The sequence below is a fragment of the Dermacentor variabilis genome, chromosome 10 (assembly GCF_050947875.1).
Source record: "Dermacentor variabilis isolate Ectoservices chromosome 10, ASM5094787v1, whole genome shotgun sequence".
Classification (NCBI taxonomy): domain Eukaryota; kingdom Metazoa; phylum Arthropoda; class Arachnida; order Ixodida; family Ixodidae; genus Dermacentor; species Dermacentor variabilis.
The window spans coordinates 54,041,604-54,067,273 of record NC_134577.1 but is presented as its reverse complement, the minus strand read 5'-3'; the positions used below and the strand labels follow the sequence as shown (position 1 = coordinate 54,067,273).

General features: G+C 44.9%; 1 protein-coding gene across 1 annotated transcript in view; it reads left to right on the top strand.

Moving 5' to 3' along the window:
* The first annotated feature begins 3,649 nt into the window (after positions 1–3,649).
* Positions 3,650–25,670, top strand: part of LOC142559247 (membrane metallo-endopeptidase-like 1) — a 170,738-nt gene continuing 148,717 nt past the window's right edge. The window contains exon 1 of the mRNA XM_075670875.1: positions 3,650–3,949. Coding sequence (XP_075526990.1) covers positions 3,810–3,949 — 140 coding nt within the window. The 5' untranslated portion in view covers positions 3,650–3,809. The remainder of the gene's footprint in view (positions 3,950–25,670) is intronic.

Sequence of the window (25,670 nt, the reverse complement as noted above, 5' to 3'; positions counted from 1 at the left end):
GGTAAAGATTCGCGGCAATTATCAACAGGGCTAATAGCAAGGGTAGGACATTCTCCCTCCTGGTGGCCGGAGACTTCAACGCTCCGCATCAAGCATGGGGGTACCAACAAGCTAACCGCGAGGGCGTTGACCTATGGCAAACTACAGTCAATAATAACCTCACGCATATAACAGATCCGGCTTTTCCGACCAGGATCGGCAACTCCTGCTGTAGCGATACCACACCTGACCTCTTTTTGATACGGAATGTAGAGTCGGCCTCTTGGTCCAACCTCGAAGTGGACCTTGGCAGTGATCCCAATATCCTGGCCACCTCTGACAACGTGAGAAGCGGGGACCTCATAGAGTTCACGATTATAGATTGGGATTACTTTCGCAAGATTAGGGAAGAGCGAGCACAAACACATGACTTAGCACTTAGCCTAGAGCAGTGAGCTGAACAGTTAAATGAGGATATCAGCGCGGCGACAAAGAAAATCCAAACTCAACTGGAGGTGGACAGGATGGATAGCCGCCTCGCTCATCTTCTATAAGCTAGAACATCACTGTTGAACAGATGGAACGGGCAGAAACTTAACCGAAGGCTCCGAAAAAAGATCGCGGAGCTCAACAAAACTATAGAAGATCACTGCCAAACCTTGAGCAGACAACAGTGGGATAAGGTCTGCAATTCTGTGGATGGCCAAATGGGAGTTGGAGCTAAATGGAACCTACTCAAGCATCTGCTCGATGCTACCAACACCAAGTCAAACCAAAGACAAGTGATAGCGAAGGTTCTACACCAGGCATCACAATCAGAGACAGAATCAGAGAACAACGCTAATTTATTGTACTGCCGCAGATGTTTCGGCCTTGTGCAGCTACTGTTGTTTACTTGCTTCACTGCACGAATTCATAAATCAAGAATTGTGAAATATGCACTTGTGACCTGCGACGACGCAGGAATCCGTTTAGATAACAAGCGACACATGCTTACTTGTTAAGAACGCGTTCGACGCAGTGTAATATTTTGCTCTTATGCCAAAGTTGAGAAATCAGGACACTAAGGAAACTCTTGGCAAATCAATTAGAGGCTTTTTGGCACCGGTTACACCCAAGGTACTTCCATATGAATCCTGTACAGTGGTTGTTTCATCAAGTCTTATGACGGGTTCATACTACGCCCGTCTTTGTGACTTGTTTGAAAAGTGATAATGCAGATGTTATGAACTCCAGCACAAGATTATGTCGTGATATCTGTTGCTTGACATGTGGATTTGTGATATAGAACAGGGTTCTGCATATTCAGGAATATCATACTCCCCCTGTACAGCAGTGCGAAACGCAAGAGTGTAAACATAGAAAACTGCGTTCGCGTTTTTTAAGCTTCATACAACGGTTAAAAAAAAATTAACGGCTCGATACCTTCAAAAAGCTAACGTACTGGGACGCAACGCGACGTACTATAATTTTACAGTAGAAAACGGTAGAAACCACGTCACAGTTAGGCATTAGACGTCCTCAAGGTGCAATAACATGCCGACCAAAAATGAAAATTTTGCAGAATTGCTTGAGACTGCCCTGTTTTGAAATGAATGTTTCCGAATGAACACAGCCCGTGGACGATGACGGCGACGAATAATAATAATAATAATAATATGCAATGCGCGTAAGGTACCTGTCGGACAAAGACTACGACATCCTTCAGGGTATGAGGTGGAGCTGGTGTCATCGATAAAGAACACTCAAAGCAATGTGGGTGAAAAACTAATGAAAACTGCGTAAATAAAACGCAACTGAGGGAAAGCAATTAGGCCGGTTTGTGGTATTGCGTTGTTGCGAACTCATAAGCAGCAACATTATCCTCGGAAGTATAACGCACCAGCACTAAACTCAGCAACATAATGCAGCGTCACACTCAGCGCTAAACATTGCTCTCACATTTACACATCTTCAGAATCGCTTAGGCGCCCCCATAATTTGGCATGTACCCTTAATGGTAAATCTGTAGTTTTACAGATGGCTGGTACCTTGTGATATGAAAGCAATGTTCGCCAAGTGAAGTTAAACACAAGAGCAGACACTAGAGATTTATCTTACCTATATTAGCAGCCATATGAATAAATCCGCAAAAGAAAACTAGGGAATCTAAAATTCATTCGGCATGACTTTCGTCCTGCGCCACACACACAGAGTTACTCGACGATGATGTTCGCGTTATACTTGATATTTGTCTGGCGTATCCACAGAGATGCGGTGGCTTTCAAGTCGGTTCTCTCTGGTGAATATTATGGCGATAAAAAAATTACGCATGGGCTGCCTAAACGTGCGTGACTCTTTTCTGCATAAAAAATTATTGTGACCATAAGCTACCTACCCCACGCATTAGCACAAGAACGTGGGCCCTTGAGCAACACTAACATCTTTCATTCAGCAAGACAATTCTTGAGCGACCTGACTTCCGTCATTTTGTCTGCTTAGAGATATCAATCCGTATTGGTCGCTTATACAGTGCGTTTCACGTAACTTGAACAAAGGATTTAAAAGAAAGTTGTTAACCGCAACTGAATGAAACGAACGACATGTGGTTTGTAGTCATGCCGCGCTGTTGAGGGTAGCTGATTTTATTGTGCTTAATTAGTTAATTAACTAAGATCAATTATGCAATGTTTGGAATATTCACTTTAGGGCCACGCGCGTTTCATTACGTTATAGAAGGCATTCCAAAACAACCGTTCTATTTTTTTTTTGTGGCAACGTACATGCTGCGTGGCATTTTTTTCCTGCGTTTAGAAAAAGCCCGCGAAATATGAAATAAACTCGCGCGAAAGAAAGTAGTGCTCAAGCGCTACCTTATTAGGGCGATCACAACCGCGCTTCGCGCGAAAGACCCGTGCTCGTGGACCATGACAAAGTAAGTGGCCGCGGCTCCAGGCATCCGCTTCAGAGTGCGTCGGCATCTCTGACGGTTGCACACGAAAAGGAAGCACCGTCGTTCGTGATAAGGGATAGGCTCGACGCACGGTTGAGCGCACAGCAATACGATAGCGCATGAGCGCAGTTACGAAATGTGTATGAATCGAAGAGAAGCCGCCATTAAAGTTTTAGATAAAATTTGGGATATTAAGATAGGCCTATTCTTCGGCGTTGAGGTGCAGGTGGTGTTCTGACGCAATCGACAGCTTGCGGCGTGCGCTTTCTAGCAACAATAACTTTTCGCCAATGCCGCGCTCTTAAAATTTCTACGGTATGGTTTGTCCACGACGACAGAACATCGTAGACGGCGCTATCGGTTCGCTTGAAGTGCGATGCTGCGGCACCCGAAAGCCACGGACTCCGATTCCTCGACACGTTTAGGCACGTCTATTTCGCGCCCGGAGGGGTGGCCGCCGTGACGTAGCAGCAGCCGCGGTGGGCTACTGTTGCCAATTGTCACTGTGCAGCCGTAGTACAGCCTGCGTGCTTCTGCTACATGCGCCAATCTTCTGATAAGGCTCCTTTTCTGGTCTCGCAGAGCTATAATTTTTTTTGGCTGTCCTACAGCCAAGCCTGTTGGGCGAAGTCTTGGACAACCATCCCCTTTTAGGGGAAAATAAACCCGTCGGATAAGCTCCTCAACGAAATCAGAATTTTGGACGCCATATTACTCAAGCGTACTGTTTGGTGAACGCTGGCAGGGTCTGCCAGTTCCTTTTGTCTGCCACGAGCGAAGCCATATATGCGGCTCTGCTGTTTGTCCCCGCTCTGTCGGGACACCGTAAATTAATTGGATTCTTGTTCCTGCGCATGTGCTTGTCACGTCTGTCGATGTGTAAGTTTCGTGTAATGCAATGTTGCCACACGCGTGCGTGGGTCCTGGCTTCTGCTTACGGTGCGGCTGTCTGCAGCTCCGGACAGTATGTTTCTACTGCCACCTTTCCGCTGGTATATTGTCATGTGCAGCTTTGACTGAAGTACCTAAGCGAGTTGGGTGAGTACAACAACATGCTAACCTTCATCGCGAATGTAATGAACGAGTTATTTAACGCACATGAAAAGCGAAAGCGATGTTCTTCATACCCGATACAAGGGCTCACTAGCTACGCCGTTGAGCTGTCGCGCACAAGGTCGCGGGTTCAATAGTTGAGTGTCCTTGTATGTAGCCTGCACTGAACTTTGAAGTTCGGGTGGCTATGTCCTGGAGGTAGCTTCTGTTGGGAACCAGGCACAGTCCCACATGATGTGCCCTTGGTCCGCCAGACCCACGGCACAAACAGCGCACACACAACTAAGATAGAATTCTGGGTGAAGCACGTGTTGCACTGCCGGGGCGAGGAGCGACCCGGTCTGTATCTGCCGTAGGATGACGGGCTCCTCCACACTGAGTGCCGGGGGCGTAGGCGGCATTTTCCGTCGAGCTAAGCGGTAACAGTTGGTAACTTTGCCATAACTGGTCACTCGTTCCTTGGTTTCGAGCACTAAAGGAAACGGTCACTCTCTGGGGCGCGCAGGGTAAGCGCTCGCGCCACCGAATAAGCCGTCTCGTTGTGGTTCGGTGAGGATGCACACTCGCCGGCGTGCGCCGGGACCCACTTGATACGGATGGTCCCACTTCACACGGAAGCTTCGCGCCGCCGCGGAGTTTTCGAAGCCCACATCTATCAAGGCCTTGCGAAGTTTCATAGGCCTGTGTTTTTATTTTCGATGCTTCGTGCAGAATTCCGCCTTTATTATAGCAATCTTGACCAATCTGCTTACCGCAAGCAAAGGCATTTAAGCGTGGTTATTAGAATGCGATGATGCCTTTGACAAGTTAGGCGATTTGTTGTCTTCACCAACGATTCTTCGCCATTACGACCGAAGTGCACCCAAAGAGGTTCATACTGAAGCCTGTGGTGTCGGCCTTTGTCCGGTCTTGGCCCAACGGAAAGCCACGAATCAAGAATACGTCGACGCTTATTCCAGCCGTACCCTCAAAAAAGCTGAGAGGCATTACACCGTTAAAGTGAAAGAATGCTTAGCCATCATTTGGGCATTGCACAAATTTCGTCCTATCTCTACGGCCGTCCTTTCAGCATCATCACTGACCATCACGACCTTTCTTGTCTCTCCTCCTTGAAAGACTCGTCGGACCGCCTAGGCCGTTGGGCTCTTCGCCTACACGAATATGTCATTTGTGTCGTATACCGCTCTGGTCGAATGCATTCCCACGCTGACGCGCTCTCCCGCTCGCCGATGACACCTGATGCGGCTTCTCTTTCCGTTCTTTTTCCGACATCAGACCGGTCACTACTTACCGCTATTCACGGGACCTGCGAGCAACGCAACGACCCATTGCTTGCCCTGCTCTTCCACTGCCTTGCCGCTCCATCGGTTGTTCCTTCAACGCCGTCAAGCAGCTCCCTTTGCCGTGCTAGACAACACCCTCTACCACCGCAATTATGTGCCTGACGATCGAAAATCGCTTCTGGCTACCCGTCGTCACATGCGCTGCGACATGTGCGCGTGCTTCCATGCTGACCCTCAAAGCGCCCATGCCGGCGTCTTAAAACCGTCACAAGGCTGCGTCAATGATTTTTCTGGCGTGGAATGTGTCGGGATTGTGCAGCATTACGTTCGATCATGCACCGCCTGCCGACAAAGCAAAACTACCCCACTGCGCCTTACTAGCCCACTACAGCCGCTACCATGCCTTGCTCGACCCTTCGACCGCGTAGGCGTCTACCTCTATGGCGCGCTCCCATACTGCAGATGTGGGAACCGCTGGAATATTGCTGGCGTCGATCACCTGACGCGCTACGCCGAGACCACGGCTCTGCCAGCCGCGACCGCGCGCGACGTTGAGATGTTCATTCTTCGCAACTTCGTCCTTCGCCACGGCGCTCTTAGAGAACTACTCAGCGATAGGGGTCGTGTATTCTAGTCAGACGCGATACAATCCCTCCTTCGCAAGTGCCAGATCATTTACCGGAAGTCGACCGCGTATCTGCCCCAAACGAACGGTCTCAGGGAGCACTTCAACCCAACACTGGTCGACATGTTGAGGGTGCACGTCTCGTCCGACCACACCAATTGGTGGACCGTGCTCCCGTTCGTTAATATCGCTTATAACACCACGGCACAAGTGACCATCGGTTTTTTTACTTCTGTTTTTCTCTTGTATGAATGTGAGGCTTCGTGTCCTCTGGATATTATCCTGTCCTACGGACCGGACGCTTCCGAGTGCGCAACTATTTCAGCATTCACCCGATACGATGAAGATTGCCGCCAGCTGGCTCGTTCGTTGACCAGCGAGGATCACGGGCGTTAGAAGACAAGACGCGACAGTCATCAGGCCACGCCCACCTTCCCTGCTTGTTCCCTCGTTTGGCTATGAATACCGCCTCACATGCCTAGCCTTTCGTCTAAACTACTTGCGCGGTACCACGGTCCATACCGGATCATCGACGCCTCCTCCCCTGTGAACTATATCGTTGAGCCCGGCACACCATTGCCGGACCTTCGTTGTCGAGGTCGCAGGACAGTGCATGTTAGCCTGCTGAAGCCTTATTTCGACCCCCTCATCTTGTCTGCTCCCTGAATGGACAGCATGGCTCTGTTTCAAACCTGGGGCCAGTGTAATGAAGCAGACGCGCCTCGTGTTTCCGGTAGCAGCTCGGGGACGACGACTACAATCCGTGCTGTGATTTGCAAGAGAGCTCGGGCTATTCGCTGCTGTTTATCTGCTGCATCACACGTGTAATTAAGTATCATTACAAACGAATTAAGGTGAGGCATGGCGGGAAGGAAATCCCGACAAACCACCCTATTATCCCGTTCTGTTCAAGTGTGCTGCCCGTAAATGTAGAGATCCGGCTCAGTGCGTAGGTCTCGAGCCCTCGGCGATACTCTAAATGCCAGCGATTCGGCCACAGTTCTCAGAACTGCCGAGGCCGCTAAAGTTGTGCAAAATGCAGTGCTCACGAACACTCATCTGAAAACTGAAAACTCTCTCGGCTGTGCTAATTGGGACGGGGAGCGAGCCGCATTGTTGCAGTCGTGCCTGCCACGGTAAAAATAAAAATAAATTATGACAATCAAAGTAAAGGAAAGCATTTCATTCAGGGAAGCACGCACGCGGTTACTGTATCTGCCAAGAAGCGCTTTCCCTATGTGGCGTGCCAGAGCGGCTTCCGGCGTCTGCACGGCTCAGACGCAGCGAGCCGCCAGCGACGCTAGCCACCTCCTTGACGGTTGCAGCTAGCGTTATTCCGCTGCCCCACCAAAGAGGCTATCGACTTCCGAGTTGGGGGCCTGAAAGTTCACGTCCGACGCGTCGAAGCCTTCACGCTAAACACAGCGCTTCAGAAGAGGCGATGGAGACAACAACCAACCAGACGGCGTCGCCAGCGCCTAAGAAGCGGCGAGAATCTCTCGGTCACTCTAAAAAAGATAAACCCCAGCAATAAAAGGCTCGCAAAGCACTCTGTAAGCTAAGTTTCCTTTTAATGCACACGGTTCAAAAATCATTTTTTAAGGTGGCGACTCAAATAGTACACTGGAATGTTAGAGGCCTTTTTCGCACCGTTGATGATGTTAAAGAGCTCCATCGCAAATTTAGTCCCAAGTTACTGTGTTGAAGAAACACACCTCAAACATATAAAAACAATTTTTCTTCCACGGTATGCTTTCTTTTTTGATAGCTCCGTCCTCGGCTGAGATTGCCATGTCATCTTCTTGCTCGAACGTCTTACTTAAAGAGTTCACAAGCAGCAAAAAACGGCAAGTAAGTAGAAAGAGACGTTGTTAGGCCCGTGCACACGCGAATAATAAATTCCTGGCCTTTTAGGAGCTCAGAGTTAAGCTCCCAGAGTGCTCACTATGCTCGGAAATTAGTTGCAGATTTCTCGCCAATCTTTGCAATAACTATACAATGATCAGAACGCGAAACTGGGATGGCAATTCAGGACAGTCCTCGGAGGTGCTAATGGTTGTTGCAGCCGATTCCAACAGCCATCTTTCGGTCTTTACAATTTTGAGCGCGCATATATATTTGTGTGTTGAGTGCGAAATAGTTACAGAATCTTTAATCGTTAAGTGCTCATTTACACAGTGCAGCAGTTTCTCACGGTAGCGCTTGTGCCAGAATATACGCAGGCACTACGTGTATGACTCCCCTGTACGCAAGCGAGACACATTTTCACGCAGGTTTTTGGAACAACACAAAACTTCTTTTCCTCTTGGCAAAAACTTACACATTTCTGGGAATTTACCTAATGTGTGAGTGTAACAGTGCGTGCAAGTCCACAAGCGTGTGCGTCACATCTCACGAAATCAAACAAACTGGATACGCAGCCGTCGCCGCAGATACGATAATTTCGATCAGCGGTTGATTTTGAGGTAGCCGGTAAGGGGATTGCGGATGCCTCGCCGTCGCAACAAAATTACGACGATTGGCCTCATACACTTTTAATACCGGTGTTGGTGCTATCAGCATTGCCAGATGGACAGGACGGACCATTGAATGCAGCATAAGAGGAAATTACAGTTTACACTCCCGATGTGAAACTGACATAATTTTAATGCGTCGCAAGGGAAAACGCTTCTGTCGCGATATTTCTAACGCCTCGCGACGGAGAGTTCCCGTTGCGACGTCGGAATAGCTGTCTATATAGAAAGCGCTTGTTGCGAACTCCAGCTGCCACGACAGAACATTTCTGTTGCCACGTCATAATTTCTGTCGTAACGTAAGAACTGTCTCGCAACTACAGAAATGTCAGGAACTTCTGTCGTACAACAGGAATTTCTGTAGCTGCGACAGAAATTTCTGTAGATGCGGCGGCGATTGCTGGTATCGTTTTCAACTGGGTAGAATACCATTACACACGCAGTCTTCCAATTATTTTTTTCACAACTCTTCTGCGCATTTTTGTTTTAAGCATGAGCCTTTTACATCCGTGAACCCCAAGTATCTGTCTCTAAGCGAACGCGAATTTTGAAAAAATTTATCTGCGTTAGGTCTGAACTGTGCAGCGCATATTAAATTGTAATGACGTTTGTTTATAGTCGTGTGCAGCGCGAACGTCCTTCGCTTAACTTTTCAGCGCGACAGTGAACTTAAGTTTTGCTAACCTTTCGGTTGGCGAGAGTGCTTAATGTAGAAACGAGTATACATTTCGCGGAAGGGAATTACACGACATAGTCTTTTAGTGAACTTTGAGAGCTGCGTACGTCATTGCGGATACAGAATTATTTGATATACGCAAATATGCTTGACATTCAACATCTGTAGCTCGGCGAAGCGAATTTAAAACATAACACAAAAATCTGAAATTATCCTAAACACCACGTAGCCCATGAGCTAATTCTTATCTGAGCATTCCAAAGCCAGCGTCAAAGCAGAAAGAGGGAAGGTAATGTCTCGTTGCCGAAATGCTAGGAATCTTCGAAGGAAGGGGTACACAATAAAGAAAAAAAAATACGAGGTCCGTAAACTTCACTGGGAACCTCGCGGGCTTGAATACGTGAAAACGTTTACAGAACCCATTTCACGATTAACGTTGACGTTACTCCTACTCGCATTGACTATTCGTAGAGACACGGTATATTTCGAATGCTGAAACATGTATGCAGCAGGGCTCCTTTCTCGCCGTTCTTCCTGCCATGCTACGTCATCTAGCGACGCCAGCGTGTTGACCACGAGTGGCGCGGGTCTGTGCTGTGGCTAATGTTCGAACCCTGTTTCCTCAGCATCGCAGCACGATGCACTGCGCATTCGAGCCTTCTTTACGTATGCCAGAAGTTGGGGGGAGAGAATTTAGAGAGACAGACAGTGAGTCTGCTTCTGGAAAGTGCATACTGTGCCCAAACAATTCGAATCGCACTAAAAATTGGTAGGCTGTATAAGAGACGGGCCTCGGTAGAGTGCGTGAAACGTCTCGGTGGTGCTAAAGCCGCTGTATGCATGCTAGGTTACAGAAATGACCTAAAATGTGCAATGATTTATGTATTAACGCTTCAGAAAGCTTACATGCATGCCTAAGCTACGTTAGCGCTAGTGGGTGTCATTCGCAATAGTTTTACCGTCGTACTTGCTGCTTAGCTGTAGTGCTCCGGTTTGTTTTGCTGAGAGTGTTTCAGGACAACTTTGTAGAAATGACCCCTTGATAGTGGCTCACGTGACTGCCCTACGTCACTTGAGCCCACCGCTCTCGTCTAGGGTTAGGCTCCTGCACTTGGCTCATTCTCCTGCGATTGTGCGCCCATACAGACGGATACCTTCCACCTTGGTCAAAAGGATGGCATACCCCCTTCACAGTACTTGTAGACCATACGTGTCTGGTAAAAGTTGGTAGCATTATTTGAAGAAAGGTTTGAGAAAAAGTTGACAGTCGCTTTAGCATGCGCTAAAGAAGATGTAGGGAAAGCCTGCGCGCTTGCGATACATTCATTACAGTACTGGATATTTTCATTTTGACGTGTTATCACTTCCTATTACTTTTTTTCTTCCACCATGGTCGTGTTCGAGTGCCTTAATGGACCCCACCTTAATTACTTGCACCTTTATTAGCTTAGCCCTAACTAACACCGATTGTCGTGGGTTCAGCTCGCACTAATGGTCGTGGGTTTGAGTGCCTTAATCGACTTATATTAATTAACTTTCCCTTAATTGCCGCAAAGGTAGTGGGTAGCACTATGCCAATTTTAATCCAACTTTGAGATATGGCCACTTTGCCTATATCTCCACGTTGGTACGTCTTCCTTGAAAGGTCATGGGTATGAGTCCCTTAATGAACTCTATCTCAATTCACGGTGTCTTAGTGAACACCACGAGTCATGGGTTCCACTCCAGCGAGAAGTCGTGCGTTCGAGTGGCTTATTTACATCAATCCTACTGAACTGTTGCTTTATACATTGTGGCGTAATGAACACCAAAGTTCATTGGTTAGATTCCCACCAAAGGTCGCAGGTTTGACTCGAATGTTGTTGCCATTGAATTTTGGGGCCATAACGCCGGAGAGTCAAATTTCGATCCCATTAGCCCTCTAAGGCTTTAGCCTTAATAACAGGAAGAGCCGATTGCCGGAAACGGAGAAAAGACAGGGAAGACAAGAGGGGGAGGGCCACCATGTACAACACAGAGCATGGAGTGCCAAGCAAAATACATCTTGGCAGAAGGGCGTGTGCATCAGAGAGCGAGGTGGCCGCGATACAATGTTTCTCGCGAAGACGAAGACCGTGGAACGAGGCTGAATTCGGCCCTAGTACCACAGCGAACGTGGGGCGTCCCGTCCGAAAACCAAGCTGGGCGAGTTGCTGGTCTTCTTTTTCAGAGCTGTTGCTGGTCACGAGCATCCTGGAGACTTCGGCCCCATCTGCGCTTGTGAGTGCGAGCTTGGACGTGGTCATGCTAGCCCCAGCCAGTCCCACCCGTATCCGGGAGGCCATAGCTGTTCGTTTGCGCGGCAGCAGCAGCAGCCTGCATGATTGCCGAACTGCCAGAGTGGATCCAGCACCAAGCGACGTCGTCTTCGACCCGTCAGCAAGTGCAACGCTGCCAGTGGACATTGATGACGGAGGAATTCAGACCGCACTGGCGCCGAAATTTCTGTCAGCCGCATCGACACCGCAAGTGTCTTGATATCCGTAGGTCCAACTTTAAAGAGGCTACATTACGTTATAATGGTGGATAAGAGCATAAAGAACTCTAGCAGCTCAGACTGCTGATGTTGCTAATGAATTCTTCATTTGTTTAGTCATCTTTATTTTGTTGTTTTTTAGTCTTTTGTATGTGCCGCAAGTTCAGTTGGTGCTTTCATTCTGTTTATGCATGCAATGTACCATGCAGAGTCATACGCGTGGCAGTGCCGTGCACTGAGTGGTTGTAGTCCCGCCACATTGAAATTTCTGCAACGAAGTGCACGCTTCGGCGCCTATAACACCTGATGGGCACCTATCTCTGTTGGAAAAATGAATTCTCATCGTGGGTATAGTAAGCTGCCTCAAACGCAACCATTCCTCCTGAGATGGACAAAACTACTGCCGAGCTAGAACTCTCTGAAGGCTGCGCGCGAGGCTAAATTTATCCCTGATTGCGTCATGTGATAACATTACTACCTGTGCACGTGACACAGACATGATCGATTATTTGCATCTCTTCTCCACGCAAGAATACCAGCGCAAAGAGGATGACATCAATTCACGCCTTGGAAAGCGCACTAGAAAGGTAGGGAATGACCTACGGTGTAACATTCAATCGTGCTTGCTCTCATATTCATAATTGGCCAGCTGTAGCAAAAAAATTTCTTCACGAATTGGCCTCCCTCCGTCTTGTACGAGTCTCTTCGCACCATTTCTGGATTCTGCATGTCGAACGCTTGCCTCCATAGCCGAGCAAGAGTGTAATATCTCAGAAAAATTGCAAATTTGTAGGCTTCCGAGCTCCTCATAACAACTGCTTCGGGTTTAATATGGCTGAGTAAGCGCTCGCAAAAGCGGTCACTCCCGCTTGGATTGGCAAATGCACTGCCAAACTCTACCTAACCGAACGATGAGTGAGGCGCTAAATTTAGCTTCTAATGCGTCATTCGTGGAGCGACAACGGCGCCATCTGTGCGCGCAACTCACGCATGTTCGAGCAACTGTTCCTTGACTCTAAACAACGTTATAAAAACAAGGCGCGTGCGTAGTACGGTTGAAAATCTTTAAGCGATAATCCCATACCATTTATTTATTAGATGCGGTTAAGCCGTCAAACCACGTCCTAAAGGTTTTGGAGATGTTTAATCTGAAAAAAAAATATTATCGAGCGAATTCATCCACCACATGTTTGAAAACTGCGGACTGACTACGTCTATTTCGCATCCTCTTTTTCTCCCGTGCCTGAGTTCAAACGGTGCGTTGGCCATCGATACTGCCTTTCGCAAAGGCTAAGGAGAATATCTTTGCAAAGACGTATAGCTTTGTGGAGGACAACATTTAAAATAAATAAAAGGCAAAGGAAAGAACATTATAGTCAGAGAACGCAAAACAGTACGGAATGCTATTGTGATAGGTCACAAATGACGCTACCGAATTCCTTAATTGATTTCGTCTCCAAAGGTCAGGAACTCTTGGCTACGTTGCCTTGTGTTAAATTAACTGAAACGCTAGAGCAAAGACTTTTTTTTGCTCGTCCGCTGCAGATTTTTGTCCTTAAGGGCTAACTTGTCAAAAATTTGCGCAAGTATAACGCTGGTCAGAGGTAAATGTCTGCAAGAAATAAAAAGGAGGAATTTGTTTTGCGCTGACGGCAAATACTGTACACGATGCGCGTTTTAATGCGCAGTTAATCGACATTGCACAAGTGGGTATCTCATTTAATTTATTAGGCTAATAATTAATCACGTTACTTTTTCTATAAACCGCGAATACAAATATGGTGTAGGTTGTCATGCATAGACCAATAGCAGCGTTCGCTGAAACCAAGGGGTTTTGTTTTCTGAGAAAATGAAAAAAAGCAACATGATTCCTTTAAATATTAACTAAAAATGCGGTAATTCTACAGCGATCTCAAAAGTAAACCTCGCGAAATACGGCTGTAGCTTGTCGCACTGGGAACGAGTGATCGTGCTTCACTTCGACGCGTGAGCAGCCTTTGGCGCGCAACTGTGGTCGTTATGAAACCTTATGTTTTGTCTTGAAACCTCGTCAAGGTGCATGGGGCATTTGATGATGAGGTCTGCGATTAATACCACTACGATCGCGAGCGAGCGCACTCGTTTTCAGCCAGTACTTTATTTTATTACTATTTCACTCGCTCTCTCTCTCTCTCTCTTGTCCGAAGAAAAAAACTGCAGTCATTTGTAGACATAAATCATAAAGCATTATTGGGCTTCTTATGGATGAGTAAAGGAGTTGAAAGTATTGCACAATAAAGGAAATGACGTAACCATTTCCATAATCAAGACTACCATGGTGAATGCATATCAGTATGTGGCAGTTCTTATTTGCTTAACGGCCCCCTTGACTGCTTTATTTTGATCCAACATTTATTTTGCCCTGCCAGTACATAGGTTTTATCCGAACCAAATGCAAGCACTCACCCACGAAATGGGGCTGACGTAAAGTGTATTGAGTTTAGAAGAGAAATGGTGATTGATATGGTTGCTTATAGAAAAAAATATATTTAAGCAATTTCTGGAAAGACGACCTTAAGAGCATCGTGGGCGTATTCTAGAGCGTTCCTTGCAACTCTGTTACAGTTGAAAATTTCACATTTTGCTAACTTGTTCACGTCCGTGCACGTTTGAGTTCCTTGAGGGTCCAATTTTACATGCCAGATAGTACCCAAGCGAGTATGTTTTAGTACCAAAATAGGCGTCAATGACAATCTCAACTTACTAAAGAATGGCCGTTTCAAACGCTATCGGCAATGTATATACTGGCGAAGTTTCACTGGCATCTTTATTTAGGATACTTTTTTTTTAACCTTGCAGATTAATTTGCAGAGAACTGATAATGTGAAGCTACGCTGTGCTCAATATTCTACAGAACTCCAAGGAAAAATTATCATAACTGCTGCTCTCATGCATTCTAATTTTCCCACACATTTATGCTGGCGTGCCTAACATAGAAAATACTCACTCTCATATTGCTTATAACAGGCACTTCCAAGTAATAACTTTTAGATGGACCTGTGTAAAAATGAAAATGCAGACCTCCGGGAAAAAAATTGGAAGATAACAAAGAAACGTTAGCAGAATTTAAAAACCACGGAATGACTGATAAAAAGGTGATTGGCATAGCTTTAACCACCAAAAAGTTGTCGGGACTTAGGAATGAGTGTATCTGTGACTCTAGCCGAGAGTAAAAATAAGAAATGAGAGCGGAGAACCGATAACCTGTGGTAAACCATACAGACTCGAGTAAGGGCTGCACTTCATTTTTAACAATTTCGGGTGCCCAAATTTGGGGTGCCACCGTGGCATAACTCTACACGGTATTAGAGTTACAGACTGGATACCAAGAAAAGACGGATGTAGTCCAACGCAGCTGAAAATGAGACGTTTGATTAGGCGATTAGGCGGCGTATGCATGCAAATTCACAAATACGGAGGCAAGGAACAAAGTCAGCTCACACAAATTCGTGGTAAGCAGAATTCACATCTATAGGTTTCGTCTTCCAGTAAGCGGTAATTAAAATGATGCTGTACTTACTTCTTGTCACTATGATATAATTAAAAAACATAATATTCGTGGTGTTTGTAAAATCTCAGTAAGCAGGACCCATCTCATTTGTGCAATAACCATAATGTGGAAAATTGCGCATTGTACGCGTGTACTTTATGAGTGTGACATCATTCTAACATTGGAAAGAAGATAGCGGTCGCGATACGCGTAATCTTAAGCGAAGAACGAAGAACTGGTTATGTATGGAGACCTGTCATGCGTTGTTCGGCATCAGACAACACCGAGTCCGTAAAATGCACTAAACCCCGGCCTCTAATTCCCTGTCCCAGCACTTTGATAGACACAACAAAACAACAGATCGCGTTATGTTTAAAGTTTAGGAACGTCTTCATCAGCTAGAGGTAACAAAAAGTAATATTTAAAAACCTAGAACAATGTTGTGTGAAAGGCAAAAGTGGGACTTTTATGTTTCGCTATCCTCATATCAGTTTGTTTATTCAAAGATGGCATTACGTGTCCTCAGTGCCCACGTCCTATGTCCTCAACCTGTCTTGTAAAGTGATGAGCAGAGGCCCGGGTACACTACAGAAAACTTTAAAGCAGCATTTGGTTGTTCTGTATGTTTTATGCCTATTTTATTACCAGCAATTTCTCACCGTTGTTTTCAGTGCCAGCCACTGTTAAAAGAAGTTATCAAAAAATGGTGGGCTTTTTGAAAAGTTTCCAGACAAAGTAGCGTGAGAGAGACGAGGCTTATAAATAGATAAGCTAATCTTCTTGGGATCTGGTATAGAAAATTGACATGTGTATCCTCAGCAATGTTTTGAAATGCCCACAGTTCTAAAGAAAACAGGAGTTCAAGTATCTGCGAATGAAGAATATGGCATGAATACCCAGTAATTATTCTAGTGACAAGACAAAACGCGAAATAGGTAAGAATGCATTATAAAAAGGAACAACTAAGTAATCACTGTTACCGGTCCGCTTTGTTGAGAAATTATATATATGAAAGAAGAGAAACGAAGCCATAAAGAATTGTTCAGTGGTATAGTTTTTACATTTGATCACTACATCCTATTAAAGTTCTGCTAAATTTGTCACCGATATGTCCAATTCTGCATCTATTGGGTAAAGGAAAGATATGTTTGATAACTAGTAATCTTACTGTAAAAAATACAATACATCAGTTATATCATTGTATCTATTTTGCAATTATTTCATATACTTTTACTTGACACGAAGTAAAAAGAAGCATGTGAAATGTTTTTGGAAACGAATGCGAGAGCAACGCAGCAAGCGAATATATTTGCCAACTTGCCAAGGTGCAGGTCACGTCATTGGCGCAGCGCCCGCAATGTAATTGACGGCGTGTTTCGCTAGTAGTCCTTGATTCTAATATTTCTTTCATACATTGGCCTTACTTTTTAGTAGACGCAAATTTTTGCTTACACAGTCTGAGAAAGCGTCAATCATAGTTATTTTGATTGAACAGCCTCTGCTTAAAGAACGTCGTTCAAGGGTTTGTACCAAGACAATGCAAATGACAAGCTGCTTTAAATTCATAAATTTAGGAGCCTCTACTGAGAGTGCCAGTAAAGTGACTAGACCCTCCCACAATACCCGTATCAGAATGCAGATACGGTCAATTCTTCTCCTTTAGTACGAATAAACCGGCATCATTTCCGGTTGTCCCATATGCGAAAAACTCCGCACTGCGCCCTTCACGAGAAAATTTGGTAAAACCCATCTCCAACAGGATTCAACACGTACTTTAATATATTGTTGCGGTTTAGTGGGACGTTGCGGCCAAACACGACGGAAAAATTTGGAAGGGTGCTTTCTAAAGCTGTAACCCTGTTTCATGAGGATGTCTTATCCCACGCTGCAGGTTTAAACAATGAGAAAAATCCTCTCTGGAACCTTGCATGTGATGCAGCATCGAGCCTCTTCTCACAGAATGGCTCTGTCTTGCTATAGTTTTCCCCAATCCTACAACGAAAACACCTGAAGGGACCACAATTCGACAGCGTTCTGAAAGCAACACATGCTTGAAATGAGAGGGTTATACTGCATGAGGAAAACATTTATTTGCATAGAGTTAAGAAGATGTAGGACAGATGCCGCGAGTGGAATGACTTCCTTGGGCAATACGCAGAATAGCATGGCCGTTACAGCTTCCTAGGTCAGTCTTATCTGGGTAAAGGTTAATAATTATAAGCACACCTCGTACAACTCCGCCACAATGAGGCAACCACTGATCACTTGTATTACACGATTACATTGAAAGGATTAAGCTAAAGCAGCACTGACCGCAGCGAGCCGTGGTCACGAAACGTAGCATTTAGACATGCCTGGAAAACCACGCCGCCATTGCACCACCTCATTTGGATCGTGCAATTGCACCATCCAAATTGATGGATTTTTTATGCCATTTGTAATGTCTACTGGCAGATATAGGTGATGTATTTTTCCTTCGGATTGTCCTAATTGATAAGCAAAAGCAGGTACGCTCTAATTAGCAACCATCACTGAACAACACCAAGTTGTGCATAAAATTAGGGTATGGAGCTTCCATAATATTGCGAAAATACAGGATCACTGTGTTTATGGTCAGGCTTCGGCACGCCGTCTTGCAAATGAGTGGACCTGCTCACGGGCAGACAACGGCGTAGAACCACAAAAAAGTTCGCTGATCGAAAGTCTGGTTAAGACTCTGGCACACATGGCGAGTATGTATACGATGATGTCAGCCACAAAGAAAAAAGCGACGAGATATTGGCCTATGATAAATTTGCGTACCACACGACTCGCCAAGAGACACAACGCGTGACACCACTTATTCTCGTTTATGGCCGTGACGTCAGAGCAACTTAGGACTGAATGCTGCCACACGAATGTCATGATGAGGAGACGGCTTCTGAGGTGCTTACGCTATGTGCAAAGGAAGCCAAGAGACCTCGCAAGCTTGCGAATGGGTGACAGGTCTGCAATTCCAGAAGCTAGAATTCTCGGCAACGCCCAATCACGTACAAACTTGGCCACAAATTGTGCGTAAATCATCAGCAATATGAATTACGAACGTGTTACATCCTGATTTTACTGCTGCAAATGCCAGCGGCGTGTACCGACGTTGGGAACCTACTTCGAAAGAAAGTCTACTGTGCCGTATGACATGACTGCCACGAGACTCTAGAGCATCTGATGATTATTCGAGTGGCGGGAAGCGGGAATGCCATTAGGCAATATCGATATCGCCCCTTTTATGTGCGAAGCAATGAAAACGAGGATGAAGCCGTGAGGAAGTAGACAGACCAGCAGGCGTCGACTACATGGCGTGTTCTGTTACAAAATAGAAGTATTTTTATTCCTTTTCTACACCGTCTCTCTCGTCTCTATTTTTACACGTCACGATAAAATGATATGCTGGGTACTTCAAATTATCAGATAATGCAAACATGGATTTGTAATGAAGAAGAAGAGCACAAGAACAAGGCCAGCCAGATCGTCTCTTCCATGCCTGCTGTGCAAGCAGTGGGCCAGCCGGATCGCCAGTGCTTGGCACGAGTGTGAGCCGTTCGGGCAACCGGCTGTTCCTGCTCTGCGTCACCTGCCCCCTCGGTTACGAAGGGACGTTACCCTCGGAACTGTTCAGTGCACCCATTGCAATTGGTGGAAGGTGCGGGGTACTCAAGAACATCTGAACCCTGGAACTCCGGTCTCGGACTCTGCCTCCCGTCATGCCTGACTCTCCCCAGCCGACGCCGCCGCCACCCCCCGTTGCCTGCTCTGGCGCTGTCCCGCAACGCCATCCAGTGGTTTTCAGCGGTAAGAATTTCGTAAGAATTAGCATGTTTTGCCCGTGAAGTGCGGGTGGTGAGGTTCTTGAGAGCTTCAAACGATTGCTGTTCTTGTGTTGCACACTACTCTCGTGAAGATTCCAACTATTGTTTTTATGGAAGTTTTGACTTTATGCTTTCGACACTGATGCCCTTTCCGGAATTGGAAGATTGGAAGCAGCTCGTCAGCGTGTTGTTATTATAATGTTTGTGGCATCTTCAAAGTTCACTTTAAAAATTTGTAGTTTTCATCTGAGAAGCTCACGACGTCACCACAATTTTTCTGTCATGCAGAAAAGTCAAATGTCAAGCTCTGACGCAGAGAGTATTTCTAGAGCGCGCGGTTTTTTAGTGATAAGTACGCACTCTTCCAGGGTAAAAGGGACTAGTGCTTATGATAGATACAATTACCACCTTGGAAATAAGTAAACTAAACATTTGAATTGCTGCTTGTGTAAGTACGTATCTTTTTCTTTATTCATGCTGGTGTGAATCGTGAATACCCAGATTTACTTTATCTTAGAGTAATTTCCTATAAACAATGCTGTGAATTCATGTAGTTTTGAGAAACAGAAATAACATTTATTATTTTCAAAGGATCTAGGGCCTCAGTCCGGGCGTCCTGGTAGGTTCAGGCCTCCTGGTGCAGCGGGTTCTAGTTGAGTTGCAATTCTTTGAGCTCCGTCGAGCACCTACTTGCCAAATACTCTTTTCACTTCTAATATGAGACCAATTGATTATACCGGAAGCAGTTAAACCCAGTCTGCTGTTGCTCACGTCACTGGCCGCAACAAAACTTTATCAGAAGGTGCAAGTGTTCTCTTTTTAGAAAACTAAACAGATTTCATGCCTATTTTGGTAGTATATAAAAAAAATGTCCGTTTGGATAACATTCCATCAGGCTTAAGAAAAATTCCACCTTCCTTGATGTGAGACTCTTTCTACTACGCATGTGGTCGCACTTCAATCTGTGTTCACGGAAGACGGTAGAACTGCAAATCAAATAGTTTTTGTTTTCTATTTAAAGCATCTTTGTTTGTGTTTTTATGCACCGGTTCTTACAGTACACCTATAAAGCTGCTGTGAAATCCAATAGCCAAGCATACGAGGTTGATGTAAGTAAATAAACACCAGTGGCATGTGGGACATGGCAGTAAGATGACGGCGTAATATGGATTGAAATAGATGCCGTTTCTCTTATTCTATTTCGTAGCTGCGCGAGTAAGGTAAATTCATGGAACAAGAAAAAAATTGAAGAGCGACAAGACGAAGACTGAATTCCCGCAATTCACGTGCCAGAAGAAAAGAAATTGCTAGACAGTTTTACAATGACACACGGCTTCCGTGGACGAGATTGTACACAATCTCACTTTTTTAAAAAAAATTTCAAACTGTCCTACAACATCAGCTTGATTCTTGCTGTCTGTGAGAAAACCTAAACTGCAATGAAAGATGGCACTGGAGTGTAACTGAAAGTTTATTGTAAAGTGCGAGACAGGAAGAGTGACGCTTGCGCATTGGCTATTGCCGTGCCTGAATGGATCGAAGTTAGCGATAGCATAATTCCGGCAGTGCATGGGTGGGTAATTATCTTATTGCCTTATATCAAGCAGAAACAGAAGATGAGCACACCTAGAAAGCAGAAGGAGCTCATACCGCTGTGCGGGAAAAAAGATGTCTTAAAACCCACCGGAGGCAGTGGTGTTATTATGGAAAACCCCGGTACTAAAAATGCAGCGTCAACATGGCAATTCGCCAAACGATATGAAAACAAGGCGTGTTTTGAGACCGAACGTCACTTTCTCGATGCATATGGAGACATTTCTTTTTGGTATATAGATAAGCACAGCAATTCGGAAAACAGGCTGGAAGCACAAGTCCGTACCGGACCATAATAAAGGCGTCCTTGATTGATATTTTTAACGGCGGTTAGCAAACCCGGAGAGGATATATACCATTTACAAAAGCGTATAGCCAATGTTGCAGACATTCTGAAGAGGGGGTTTTCTTCGTAGATTTTATGCGGGCTTGGCGAATCTGGGATCTTTATATGCATGTGAGCAAGCTCTTAATAAAAGAGGCAATTTCGTTACCTAGCGAAATCGCAACAAGTAAGAAACTATCAAAATGTTAACGGGATTGAAGCAAGACCCGATAATACGTCCCAGAATAGGTTAAATAAAAAGTACAGGCTTAATTTCTCCAATACATTCGTACATTAACCACATTGTACGAAACACTCCACCACCTGCAGTATCGGCCTACCTGGTTTTCTAATAATAAAAAAACCTAAAAAACAAGGCGTTTGAGTCAAAGTCGACTGGCCAGAAACAGCATGGACGAACGTTCCCGCAAAACTAAGTGTTAATGAAAAAGCTTGACATGAATAAAAATAATGGAGGGTGCCGGAAAATATAATGTCGGACAATGAAGGGAAGAAAATGTCGCAAATAATGTAAATTTATAATGCGAACGTGTGAAATTCCAACAATTTAATGCTTTACTCTCAGCACATATGAATACACGCAAATTCCTGCCAACTCTCCCGATTTTTCCACGAGAATTCCAACTTCCGGCCAATTTTTCCGAATGTGCTTGACATGGCCGTATATCTCCGGAATAACTGCAGCAATACAAGGGCGAAAGAAATCTTAATGCTATCACACGCTACGCTCATTCTCGAAGTAACGTTTCAGTCGAAGCCATTAGTCTGTATGCAGTGTAGGCCTTACTCGCACAGCTTTCGATTGAGACATACGTGGACGAGTGCGCGTGGGCAAAAATTCCAATGAGCGTTGCGTAGTGGCCGCTTTCCTTAAGTCACTTTTGCCGCTGTACTGCCCAATTAGACAGCGAAACATATTAGAAGTAGAAAGGGGCCACTGTAACGGGCTACAGTACGTGTTATAAACGCGCACGCCTAGTCTATGATCACAGTAGGACCTCTAACAAATGTACTAACATTCATTCGCAGCACTTTCTGACTTTGCAGAAAAGAACGGGATTTTTTTTTATTCCCGTTGCCTTCCCCTCCTTTCCGTTTTCCCCGTCGAACCTTTCAGAGTATTTTGGTAGTCAGGTTGGCAGCTATTCATATACCATGTAGAGTGAACCACAAAACATTTCGGAACACGAAATCTGAGAAAAAAGCTGAATGTTTACGCAGACTCACAACGCAGCCTAGTATTCGCATTTACAGCTTCTAGCAGTATATGTGAACAACATTGCGATCGGTCTTACTAACTACTCGTGTACACTGCTCGGAAATTGGACATTTGGCGAGATCCCGTGGTCCGTAAACTTTTGTGTTTGACTGTACGTCGATCTAGCCTTCTTGTCGACTACACTTGACACACTATGTAAGAGCGGCTAACATTATTGCGTGAGGCGTTAGCGATAATACACTCTTCCTTATAGGTCTTACATAACGTTTTACAGCAGCGATATTTTTTTTAATAAACCACGATTTTCAATCTTTTACAGCATTTATACGACCGTGTATTGCAACATCTAAGTAATGAATTGGAAGGAAATCCTGGTAACCGCATGGATTTGGTTCCCTGCCTTAGCAACTGCATATGGAACAGACAGTGGTAAGTTTCCGAAGCTGTGCAATAGACTTCCTTTTGAATAAAGCATTCCGTTAGTTTCAAACAAGAAAAGGAAGCAGTACGTTAAGCGCTAACCAATATATTATTCACGGTTAGGGGCAATATATTATCGTGAGTGGAATTTCAGCTACATAAATTAATTAGGAGTTAAATGCACCTTTTCTTTAGCTGCAAAAAAGCAACGTCGTTAACGTCGGAATCTGTAAGCAACCATACCGAAAACGAAGATGCGCTATGATAATGATTGTAATGGACTTGTTCTATACACGTGTGAATATGTACGTGTAAGTAAAAACGAGCTAATAAATGTCTTCTTTTTCTGATATAGCATAAAGCCCGTGCCACAGCAAATTTCAACTTTATCATTGAAGACTTGGCTGCGCCCAATTCCGAATGCTTACCTTCATTGCGAAGCGCCTCTATATTCCGAAGGATCAGCAGCAGTAGGTAGACACTGAACACACATTAGCCTTTTAGCCATCTACAACGCGTCTTCACAAAATAGCAAGGTGTCTTGCAATCACCATATCATGTCTACAAGACAGCTTCTAGAAATTCTTATTAAAAAATTAAGACTTCTTGATGAAACTGTCGGATGCCGTAGGGCGTTTTGTAGCAGTTGTGAAGTTCGTCTAATGCAGATATGATATCTTGCAATAGATCTCCTTGTCGTTTTAAGAACGGCTGTTTTGCAGGTCCTCTTGGGGTTGTATTGGAAAACGGCTGTATTTAATTTTGCAAGATGTTGTGCAGCCGACCTAAAAACAGTTTTTAACGAGATATAACTGATTCTCGAAGAGCAAGGTACGACACCTTCTAGCCAGCATTTACGTAACGCAGCCTTATAATTTCTTGACTGTGTTGGGCTGCAAAGCACGAGGGCGCGCGATTGGATCCAGGACCCGGCGGCCGTAGCTCATTGGGAGTGAAATGTGAAAACTCCCGCATGCTTAGATATCGGTGCGCGTTAAAGAACCACAGGTGGTCTGAATTTCCTGAGTCCGCCGCTAAGGTGTGCCTCATAATTAAATCATGGTTTTGATACGTAATTATATAATCCCATAATTTTTAATTTGGTTGGTGACAGCTCTTTTAGGGCCCCAAGGTGACATACGTACAAGCCATTTCAAAGCTCTTTAAAAAATGACGGCACACTATCTAGTGAGGACTATTTAACATTCACTTCAACCGCCAGCTCCTTAAAACTGACTCGAAAAACACCACTCGTTAATTGGCCGGGGCAGTATTTCCAAGATTACAGCAAGATCTGCTAAACATGTTAATTTACAAGCAGAGCGGTATTGTCAGGGGAAGCCTCAGCACAAAGACGACATCTTAAATAATATGTAGACGCTAAAATTCAGTCATACTATTGCATTGGACGTGGTCTGTGTCTTTCCGATATCAACTGCCCCACAAAACTTGGCTTAGCTTCAGTGATCTGGCTAGAAAGGCGTACAATGCACATTTGCAAGGGTCTGGGGAGACCCTTGATCACATTACTTACTTTGTCAACACTGATCGAGATTTGGAGATGGAATATCAAGGACTCGAGCAACGCTATCAAGAAGCTTTTATTGCATGGATGCTTGGCACACACACGAATTAAGAAACACAAAACACCCTTGCATTACAGCATTGAATATAAAAAATTGAGTGTCTTCTGTTACTTGATAAATGGACAAATTAATGGAAATGTTCCTAGTCCTCGCAATATTGAAGAAAGCTTGGTTGTGCCAATAGCACCGATCCCTATGGTCCATTGCTAACAAGCCACCTTGGCATCACTGATATATTGGCAAGGGCACAAAACTCATGACGCCTGTTAAAGCCACGCTTAATACAAAGCATGATTATCCACACAAATGATGCACTAAAATTGCCAAAGGTTCCAAAAAATTTTTAACAAATCAAATCTATAACACAGCACCACTCAAGCAAAATGTTCCTAATGCGCCTCTAGAGTTGTGCTTTGTGACTGTCTCTTATCACACATTTGTCACTGCACAGGTCAGGGAGCTGGCTCAGACAGTTCCACAGTCTGATGCATCCATGGAAAATTCAGCTCCTTTATAATGAAGCTTGATCTCAGATCTGGCACCTGTAATTAGAAAGTAAGACAAAAGATAAACATATATGTGAGGGTGAAACTTTCTTATAACGTAACGGGATATAAAAAACATTCTATGTAACAAAATTCAATTCCCATTTCAAATCTCCGCAGGTATCCATGTTTTTAAAACCTTGTTTCAACGAAGTAAAGTTATCCTGGCAATAGATACAGCAAACTGAATTTGAGTCCGAAACAAAAAACACCCGACCCTTGCAGGCTCAATACACCGCTTTCCGCGGAATGGAGCCTACATTCAGTGCCAATGTCTAGAACTTTTAGGAATTTGCAATGAATTCACCATCGAAGACTGGTACTTCTCCCCACTGCACGTTCTGGCGCATAAGCAGATGCTCAAAATTGGCATTGCAATTTCTCTGACAGTGGCACCACGCGATCTAGGGCAGCTAGGCGTAGCATAGAATGTTGCGTCGGTGCAATCTCAGAAGCCAGGCCTACCTGGGCTGGCTTCTGAGACGAACACGACGAACACGACGAACATTGTTGGTGTCACAGCGTGCAACCCATTCAACCCCGTCACACTTTCACCGGTTTCGCGGTGCTAGAGACGAGCCATCCGAAAGCGGAAACGAATGATCATCACATATAATTAGAAGGCAGCTATAGTAAAGGCAATTGTGTCAGATGCTAAGTCGTGTGTTGAGGACGTCGAAGTTTCTTTTGCTGTTTTATTAAAATTTCAGCGAGCACGGGGCCATGTAGCGGTTTTGCTGGTCGAAAGGCTGTCGTCTTCTATGCAAGTTCAAATTTGTGGGTGACATTGCGCATAGATCTCAGTGAATGGCTCTATTCATTATTAGTGCCCTCTGCAGCCGAGATATTTAGCACCCGAGATACTGCAGTAAAATCAGGATTATTTTTTTGGCGATAACGAAAGACTTGTCCAAGAAGGCCAATGTCATATTTAGAGGCTGTCACGTGCTCAACAAGTACTATGTAAGAGATATTTTTTTTTGTTTTCACATCATACACGTGCTGATTCAA